The 10,306-nt window shown below is 44.8% G+C and overlaps 1 protein-coding gene across 1 annotated transcript; it reads left to right on the forward strand.

Annotated features, from left to right (window-relative positions):
• Window positions 1-2,647: 2,647 nt before the first annotated feature.
• LOC311060141 (caveolae-associated protein 1-like) lies at window positions 2,648-7,512 on the forward strand (the record flags this gene model as incomplete). The annotated part of the gene is made up of 3 exons (XM_084078270.1): window positions 2,648-2,908; window positions 3,005-3,526; window positions 7,462-7,512. Exons 2-3 carry the CDS (start codon window positions 3,005-3,007, stop codon window positions 7,510-7,512), a joined length of 573 nt encoding a protein of 190 aa, XP_083934396.1. The 5' UTR covers window positions 2,648-2,908.
• Window positions 7,513-10,306: the final 2,794 nt, after the last annotated feature.

Below are 10,306 nucleotides of genomic sequence, written 5' to 3' on the forward strand. Positions count from 1 at the left end.
AACCTACAGTAAGAGATTGAATAGAGTACTGTTATGTCGTTTGTTTAAAGCTTGGATATGGAAGCAGAATGTGTATAACTGGAATGAGAAATGTAGTAGGCTAGGCCTAAGTCAGATTTATCGATAAAGTGATTTTAACTTGGCTACTACACGTGCAAAGGAGGAGTGCATAGATGGACATAACTGGACAGTGCAACCAAATTAAACAACAGCCACTATGTGAAAAATGATGCTTATGGTTAAGTAAAACACATTTAGCTTATGTAGCTAAACAAAGCCCTTTTGAAATGCAGCCTACTAAGAATAAAGTCTACCAGATGTGGTGGAATTGCCCACAAGCGGCCAAGAGTTGAGTCAGTCCTAACAAGATCCTTTAGAATTTTTCCTCTTGCAAACAGCGTGAGTAGAAACTCGCCCCTTCACAGCTCCACATGGTGCACGGGTTTAATTCAGGACACTGGCAGCCTGCCAGGGAGCAATTTTGGAAGCATGGAACTCCCATAATGTACATAAATTACTGCCAGAGAGTTATACGAGGAACAGTTTTTCAAAGTAAGGTTTCCCCCATTCTGATGTGCCACGAGCCATATGCTTTTCATAAGTAGTCTGCATTAAACGGTTTCAAACCCTTGAAAGGAAGAAGGGATCACAGAGCTACTGGAATACGCATGAAATGATACATCGCCATAGTGCTTGGAAGGTGCGCAGCCCATTAGTAAAGGGGAATACAAAAAAAAAGTACCTCTTTAAAATATATACTGTATACTGTATGGATACCACAAAATTGTATTCCCTGTATACTTATGTTGGACCTTGATCCTGGTGTAGAAATAGAAGATGGGATTCCATATAAGACTAACCATCATCTGCATGCCTGGAACTTTTTACATGAGCAGTTTTAAGAAGGAGTTTGTACTCTCTGTAGTCTGTATGGTACAGCTTGTTTTCACCACTGTGCGGGGGCAGTAGAAATGGAAAATAATGAATTGAGGCTAATGCACACAACTTTGCTATATGGCATCAAAGTATGAACATTTATTCCTGTTCATTCTATAGTCATTTAATTTGTAGATGATGGATAATGGCTCCAGTATAATTCGATAGCTACTATCAGTTGATAATATGGATTTGTGAGATAGATTTGAACCAACACCATCATTTGTGCCTTAGCATACCTTATTATACCTTGCTAAGTGTTAATCCTATGTGGATAAACCCTATACCCAGGTTGATGCCATTGGTGAGAATTATCCCTGTAGTAGATTTCATGAGAATAAAGCTCCCAAAAACAGATAATACAAAACATAACTTATGCTAATTAAATCAGATTTAAATGGGGATTTTATTTTTTAATGGTATTGCATATGGGGCCCTTTGCGTTCTACAGCACTTGATTGGTCAGGGGCCAATCATGGTCAGGTTTAAGCAAGGGTTTAATTAATACATTTGAGTTAATTACTTAAAGCAGCTCTATGTAACTTTCCTCTTCTACCCCGGATTTGAACCTGGTTTCCTGCTTAAGTGCTGACATTTTTACCATTGAGCTAATAGAGCCGTCCTGCTTGCTCGGGAGATGAATTGAATCTTGACCATCAGGTCAGAATTCGTGTCAGATCCTGTGTCTAGGTGAGACAAGACCTTTGACACAATCTAAATGTCTCAATAGAAGAGCAGGGAGACAAAATATGACCACCCCAATTGTTTAACTATTACAATATTGTATTAGCATAATCTACCATACAGATAAGAGAAAATTACATTTTATTCATAAGAAACGTTACATAGTGAGGCTTTAAAACCTCTAGACTTAGTAAACTGGACCTGAGTTGTCTTTTTTCCTCTTTTTTCCATCTACACCAAATCTCTTTGCCAAAAATAGCCGATCTACTAGTGAGCTTGTAGATCTGCTATTTCTATCTAATGTTCCCCCCAGAATATGAATGCTGGGGTTCAAGTGGTTAACGTAAGGCACTGATAGTGTGGTGAAGGTTAGACAGGAGTTTGGTGTGGTAAAGGCTAGGGTCAGGAATCAGGATGTGGGGAGGGCTTTCACCATTCTACAACTTAATAGCGTTTCCTTTTCCAATGCTGTCTGACGGCTGAATATCCACTGCCTATTTTTAAACTGACGATGATGGGAGGATGAAAACAAAAGTTCTAGCAGCAACATAAATACCCAACTGTACTTCTTGTCCTACAGCTATAACTACACCGTACACTGTATGCCCTGTATACTCTGGTGCCTGAATGCAGAGTACAGATGTAGAGTGACATCATGTACTACTAGTTTGCTGTCTTCTGTATTCTCTTAACTCCCATCTACAGAGCCTCATGCTGTACTTGTACAAGTTCTGCGGAAGGGAGAGAAAGAGAGGAGTGGAAAAAACGAATAGGTCCCGTCTGACATTCCTCCCTCTGCTGTGCCTGAGCTTGTATACGGGGAGCTCTCCACAGCCTCGCTCTAACTATTCCAACCATGCTTTAGAGACGGAGCAGACCAGAGGGGTGTGTCATCTGAGCACAGGGGGGCTGGGTTTCCCCTCGATGGGTAGGGTCTCACTGACAGGTGGGCGTAGTTAGGGAGGAGACAGGGGTGGGGTTTAAGGGGGGGAGAGTCCAGGGGGGCTGGAGAGGGAAAACCGCCACCGGCTGCAGCTTGACTGGAGGGTTTCTCTGCCTGATGAGGCCATTCGTGTCCCAGCGCTCATGTGGTAACGTCCAGCACCACTCGACTTCCCCTAGACACTGACGGGCCTGTATCCAGGGATAGAAAGAGAGAGCGAGGGAGAGGAAAAGAGAAAGGAAGAGTGTGCCTGAAAGTGACAAGAGAGATACTGAAAGAAGGAGGTGAGAGGGAGAAAAGTGCAGAGGACCAGAGAAGAAAAGACACCCAGAAAGGGATACAAAGGTGAGAAAACCTTTGTAACAGAGAAAGATAACAACCAAAAGAACCACCCCGTGAAGACAGTTTCCTAACAGTCCTTCTGTGTTGAATCCCGTGAAGATGGCAGCCATGGAAGCAGTGGAGATCCCCAGCATCCAATTTGACCCACAGACCCTCACCGAAATCTCAGACGATGAGATCAACCTCCCCCCGTCGGATGATGAGGGTGATGCCGCCGCCGCCAAGAAAGAGCATTCCACCCTGGGCACAGAGGGCGACACCGGCGACGAGGAGGCAGTCAAGCTGGACCCACAGGAGAACGGGGTGATGGTGCTGGCTCTGCTGGATAAGATCATCGGCGCGGTGGACCAGATCCAGCAGACCCAGAACGGGCTGGAGACCCGGCAGCAGGACATGGAGCGCACGGTGACCAGCATCCAGGGCGAGCTCACCAAGCTGTCCAAGACGCACAGCACCACGTCCAACAGCGTCAACAAGATGATGGAGAAGGTGCGCAAGGTGAGCGTCAACGTGAAGACGGTGCGCGCCAACCTGGAGAAGCAGGGAGGTCAGATCAAGAAGCTGGAGCACAACGAGGCCGAGCTGCTCAAGAGACGCAACTTCAAAGTCATGATCTATCAGGTGAGAGAGAGAGAGAGAGAGGGAGAGAAACTGTGTGTGTGTGTGTGTGTGTGTGTGTGTGTGTGTGTGTGTGTGTGTGTGTGTGTGTGTGTGTGTGTGTGTGTGTGTGTGTGTGTGTGTGTGTGTGTGTGTGTGTGTGTGTGTGTGTGTGTGTGTGTGTGTGTGTGTGTCATTAAGTATGTGGTTTATTTGTGTACGAGCATGTGTGCATACAGAGTTGAGTGGTTTGTCTGTGAGCTATGTGGTTGTGCATGTGCGTATAGTGTGAGTATACAGTCCTTGTACATTCTACATCCTTGTAGGTTTGTGTGCGTGTGTACTGTATGTGTGAGTGCGTGGCAGTAGGGGTAGTCTGGATTGACATTGGGATGGGTGTGGCATGATAGTGAACCAAGGCATCAAAAAGTGAGTGTGAGTGCGTGCGTACGTGCGTGTGTGTGGCGTGGGGACAGGGAGGTACAAGGGTACTTGAACGTGAATGAAAGACCTCTCGTTACCTCATCACTTTCCAAATTGTGGGGAAAATTATTCAATGGTGGCTGAAGGCACTGACTGCATCGGAGACGAATGGCTTGCCACAAACATTACATAAACAGAGGTGCAAAGGCTTTAGGAAGAGTTTTTTTCTGGGGGAGTGGCAACCGCTTACCTCGAGGCATCCCTGGCAAGTGCCCAAGAGCTGTTCTCTATCTCACCATTGCCCCAACAAAATCAAACATGCCACTGTCTGGTTTGAAAGTTTTTCAAACCAGACAGATGGTCTTAAAAAGACCCCACTCTAATATTTCCCTGGCTCTTATTTCTTTACCTGACACTTCTCTCTGATACACTGTGATCTTCCTACTGTAGGAACGAAGGAATATAACATTTTTTTATAATGTTATTATGTTATTGTTGTTGTGTTCGTGAATCTCACTTCCAACCTTACACTCTGAGCACATGGCTGTGTGTGAAGTTGGTTGCACAGCAAAATGTGTTAATTTTAATTATCAAAGTTAATTTTAAATTAATTATTGTTAATGTAAGTTAAATTAACACTCATGAAGCGAATAAGCCGAATAGGCCAAATAGAAAGTTGAAATAGTGGTAATACTACTACTACCTCTAATAATACTAATTATGCATTTGATTTATAACATACTTTTTATTGACAAGAAATCTCAAAATGCAACAAATATATTTCATTCAATAGATGCTCTACTGTCATTTCCAATCCCACTAATGTGTCTAATATATATGCACAAATGACTCCGTAAGTACAGTAGAGTAATATCTGTGCAATAAACATTGGTATGTGAATCTTATGTCCAAGATGCTATTTCACACTACACAGTAAAATCCTCAGTGTCCATTTCTCCATTTGTACACTCTCAGAGTTAAATAAACACTGTGGATTTGTACTGTGTATAGGCCATTTGAACCTTACAGTTATGCCACACCCAAATCTACATTGTGCTTTTTTCTCAATACTTTCCTTTTAGTAGTAGCACTAGCAACCCACGTTTATGAGTTAGGATTGCAAACCTTTACATGTGGACCCAACTCCCTTCCTTAACTTCCTTAACAGGATCCATTTGGAAAGTCATTTCACTTTTTCCCCATTTTTTTTAAACAAAGATGGAAAATACCACAAGGACCCTCAAGGTTCTGTTTAAGGCAGTGGAGTGGTAGGGGTTGGTGAGAAAGAGGGGGGAGAGAGAGTGAGAGGAGAACGTTTGAATCGCAGATAATAAAATACACTGTGCCGTGTTGTTTTTCCTTTTCTTTTTTTCTTTTTCGAGGCGAGTTGAGGGGAGCCCCGAGTGCCGGCTTTATTTAGCCCAGCCTGATGTGTAATAGCTTGCAGCTTTTTGCACAGTGGCGCGAGAACATTCAGAGTTTCCACCCTTGACTCAGACATTATGACTCGCATAGTTCTTTCTCAGTCTAGATATTTTACCAGTTGTCATTTGAGGAGAGACATTTTAGGCAACTGTTTTTTCATGATTGAGGATAAATTACACGAACGCATGCACACGTCGCGCACGCACCCACATACACACATGCACGCACCCATACACATGCGCACACACGCACACACACGCACACACGCACACGCACACACTTTCCACCCTCTCCTATTATGCTGAGGGATGCTCTGGCACAACAGCTACAGTACATATTTTATGATGATCTGCAGATAGAGCTCTGAATTATAAAGGCTTATCCTCATCATCAACTTAAATGGAATTTGATAATTGGATTATTTCTTAATCTACAGGGGCCATAAATCAATAGTTTAATTAACTGATCAAATGCCGGAGCCGACGGCTGCAACTTTCCAGTACAGTCTGTTTGGAACATGGCGGGCAGGATGGGTTGACATTTTGCTGCTCTTAGCCAACATCGTTGGCCCTGTGGCAAGAGAAACTCCTCCATATCTGTGTAGCTCTCACACTAACTCAAAACATTGGCTTTATTTATAGTTGCCAACTATGACATAAGGTCAGATTTATCTTCATTATTAAAAAAAAAGAAGGAAAAAAAGCTAACCGCAATGTGTTTCTGTTTTCAATTTTTTCTGTGTACTGCTCTGTCTGTTGTCCTTCAGGGGGAGATTCTTTCGAAATCAGCACTAGACAGAAAGATTCCACTGACACACCCCCGTGAACTGTAGCACTGTTTTTCTGGCTACTGAAGACTACATGTCAACACATAAATACTTAACCTTTGTGAGCATTCATTAGTATGGTTGGCATATACTCCTTTGTAAAGAGCTGTCCAAGTGTCCATGTACAAACACTTCAGCATCATTGGTTTAAAAGTAATGCTTAATTTATACACATTGTACTACAAAGTATAAATCAGACCTAGCGGACCATGAAATACTGTGTGTGTGTGTGTGTGTGTGTGTGTGTGTGTGTGTGTGTGTGTGTGTGTGTGTGTGTGTGTGTGTGTGTGTGTGTGTGTGTGTGTGTGTGTGTGTGTGTGTGTGTGTGTGTGTGTGTGTGTGTGTGTGTATGTGTGTGTGTGTGTGCGTACATGCGTGTGTGGCGCTTTGAATAGAGTAACTGCCGTGTAAATGAAATGTCTCAAGTTTGATGCCCTACAACAGCAATGTTTTTACCATCAGCAGCGAATAGTAAGTAGTGCAAGATACCAAGCCCCTATAAGCGTGCTCTTTGTCAGCAGAAGGCGTCTGCTAAAAAAGGAAATAAAAACAATTTATGTGGCTGCAATTAGGTATAATAAATAGGGGGGCTGAGGTAAAAGTTTCCCCAACTGAAATTAAATCTGTTTTGCCGCCTTCTCATCACGCCCTCCCAAATGTCCGTTACTGCACTTGCATTACCCATGCATTGCGGTTGGTCAAAGCTTTTCCATTAGCTGTATGGGAATGGTTTACTGGTGTAGGTTGTGAGTGGTACTGTACATATACTTTAGTAGCAATGAGACTAAGCAAATAGAGGCACTTATATCACACACACACGCACACACACACACACACACACACACACACACACACACACACACACACACACACACACACACACACACACACACACACACACACACACACACACACACACACACACACACACACACTATGGAATTGTAAGGATCAATGATAGAGCACCCTGACCTGTCTAATCATGAAGTGCTGGCCAGAGAAGTCAGAGTTAGAGTTAACTATAGGTTTCATTTTTCTGGTAAGACTGGAACATTTTCATGTAGGAAAAAGAATAATGTGGAATAGGGAGGACGTCATTAGGGGTGAATGTAAACTATTTGTAGAAGAAGATACGGTGTGTAGGGTCATCATTCATCCCGGCGTACGTAGCACATCCTGCCCAACGAGTACAGCCTTAGCAACGGATACTAACGTTACAGTGTTTTCTGATGGCTTCAGATCTCTTTCCAAGCGCCTTCTCTTTTGATATGACATCATATCAAAGGCAGCCAGTGTGGTACAGGGTGTGGAGTGTGATTCAGACGTTCCTGATTGAGCCTGTACTTTTCTCTCTTTTTTTTTTACGGAATAAGAATTCAACTGGGATCGATGCCCTGGGGAAAAGCCCTGCCCTGGACCTCTCCTGATAATAAAAACACACTGTAACTCACTGGTATTCACTGCTAAAAAAAAGGGGGTAGCTAGCACAGCGAGAGGAAACAGCTGGAGTGCTTTGTAGTGGAGCGTGGGGTGTTTATCTTCCCTTTACTACTGGATGTTGACCCGCCAGTCACCGATCCACTCCTCATTACTGGGCGCTGCCGCCCTCTGGGCCTCCCTCCACACGTGTGGTCCTTCTGAACCTGCCGGGGCCATCTCCGTCAGGAAGTGGCAGAGAGGGGGCGTGGCTAGTGCTATGCTAATGCTAACAACATGCTGCATTACACACAGCCACCACCAGTCGGTGTGCCTAGCATAGAGCTATCCCGGCCCACTCATTTCAATGAAAGCTGCTCACCCAGCACATTTGCCCCTAGGGACACACTCCTTCTGGGTATTCATCATGTCACTGTGGTTACAACGCATGTGCTTTAGTGTCCTTTATGCATCCTATAAGTCACTAACTACCTCCATGAGTGAGCCTGTGTGTTGAGCCCATTGGTCGATTCATTACTGATGAGGGAAAACTTGCAGTACCAGAGTTGGCCACTTGTCAACTTTCGCTTCAAAAAGCCACCCCGGTCCTGGGGCGGGGCCTGATGCTTGGAGAGGACAAGCTAGGATGAGCAACAGGAGTGAGTGGACCATAATCTGCGTAACTCTGTCATCACGGCAGTTGAAAGTGACAGCCTGCTCCTGGTTAGCAAGTGCAGCTGTCCTCCTCTGGGAGTGTGAGTGAGTGTTAGCAAAATGCAACTCATACCATGTCTGTTAAGCCGTAGCTTTTGTTCCTCAAATTTGTGGACAGCTATTGGACAGCTGTGTCCATGTGTTGCTGGGACTTGCTGCATTTACTGTGGATCCAACTTGGAATGTAGCAAGTCCATGGCATAGTGTGAAAGAAAGAGAGAGAGAGGGAGAGAGAGAGAGAGAGAGAGAGAGAGAGAGAGAGAGAGAGAGAGAGAGAGAGAACACTAGGAGTGTACAAGAATGACTGAAAGAGATAGCAGAGAGAGGAAGATAGGAGTACGCGTGACTGACAGATTTGCATAAGCAAATGGTGGGACTGTGTGCATAAGAGTGTGAGAGAGAAAGAGACTGAATGATAGATACGTGGTGAGGTCTCCATCTTCTGTGTAGGGAGTGGATGGGTGTGTTGCGATGAAGAGCAGGGGCCATATTTAGACAGCTGAATCACAGCACAGGCATTCCTAGCTCTCTACTGTAACCTCCTCTGCTTTACTTTCCTCTCTTCTCCCCTCTTCCACTCTCCTCTCCTCTTCTGTACTCTCTTTTCCTTTCCTTTCCTTTCCTTTCCTTTCCTTTCCGTTCCGTTCCGTTCCTTTCCTTTCCTTTCCTTTCCTTTCCTTTCCTTTCCTTTCCTTTCCTTTCCTTTCCTTTCCTTTCCTTTCCTTTCCTTTCCTTTCCTTTCCTTTCCTTTCCTTTCCTCTGCTCTCCTCTCCTCTCCTCTCCTCCTCTCAACTGGAACCAGTCAGAGACTTCCTCTCACTACTCCCCGACTCCTTTACCCACCTGGGCAATTAATATCTCGAATACTCCTACTACACCCCACCCTACAATCCATTATACTCCCTATTACACCCCACCCTAGAATTCCTCATCACAACTCCCATGCACTCTTATCGCTCCTTCATCTTCAACTTTCTTCACCTCTCTCTGTTTCTTCATACTATCGTATGGCATGCACCTTTCACCAATACCCTGGTAAACATACATCATGTATGTTTAGTTGTGCTGTATAAGCACCTAGTGATCCTGGGTTGGATTTTGGAATTGCAGCCAGTGTGGCTTTGCTTTTGCCCAAAGTATTACGCAGTCTCTTCGTTGGTCTAAAGCACTGTGAATTCATAGGATCACAACAGCAGGTTACTGTAATACTGTAATTCCTACCACTTTATTCATACTGCACATTTTCTTTGCACCTTTTATATTCTCTTTTCTTGTCCTGAAGTGCACCCCCCCCCCTTCCTGACAATCAAAAGGAATCAAGATGTTGGATCCTGGAGACAACATCTCACGTTCTACTGTCAGAGGAGATATTGTTCTCTCTCTACTGGGCTTGTCATCCACCACTACCTCAAAACACCTGTTGGCCTCACCCGTCTTCTCTCTCTCTCTCTCTCTCTCTCTCTCTCTCTCTCTCTCTCTCTCTCTCTCTCTCTCTCTCTCTCTCTCTCTCTCTCTCTCCCTCTCCCTCTCTTGTATAGAACAAGAGAGGCAATCAGCAGCACCTTGACAGCACTGTCAAACACCATCTCATTTCACTGTCATCACCATTCTATCCAAATGAGTCACAAACGAGGCAGGCTGGGAGTGCAGCAGGCGCGCTCGCCTCCCCCAACGCCAGGGCCCTCCATCAGCCTTCCACAGAGATTCAAAACAGAGAGGCGGCGGCATCAAAATGATAAAGTACACATTTGGCCAAGGGCCTGGGAACGATCAAGGCCCGCGTAACGTCTCGCATGTAAATTCATCAAGGGCAGATCCATTCCTCTTGCGCAGGTCTGTCCAGATCCATATATGGAAATGTGTGCAAGAATACTCCTGTTCTCTCTCTCTCTCTCTCCCTGCACGGCTCTACAAGCCAGACTGTGTGTAGCGCTGCTTAGTCAGGGAGGTGGGGGTCCGAGGGCCATAAGTGGGGGGTTCTGGACATAGATAGATCAGTG

The sequence above is a fragment of the Gymnoscopelus microlampas genome (genome assembly GCF_963454915.1).
Source record: "Gymnoscopelus microlampas genome assembly, chromosome: 14".
Lineage (NCBI taxonomy): Eukaryota > Metazoa > Chordata > Actinopteri > Myctophiformes > Myctophidae > Gymnoscopelus > Gymnoscopelus microlampas.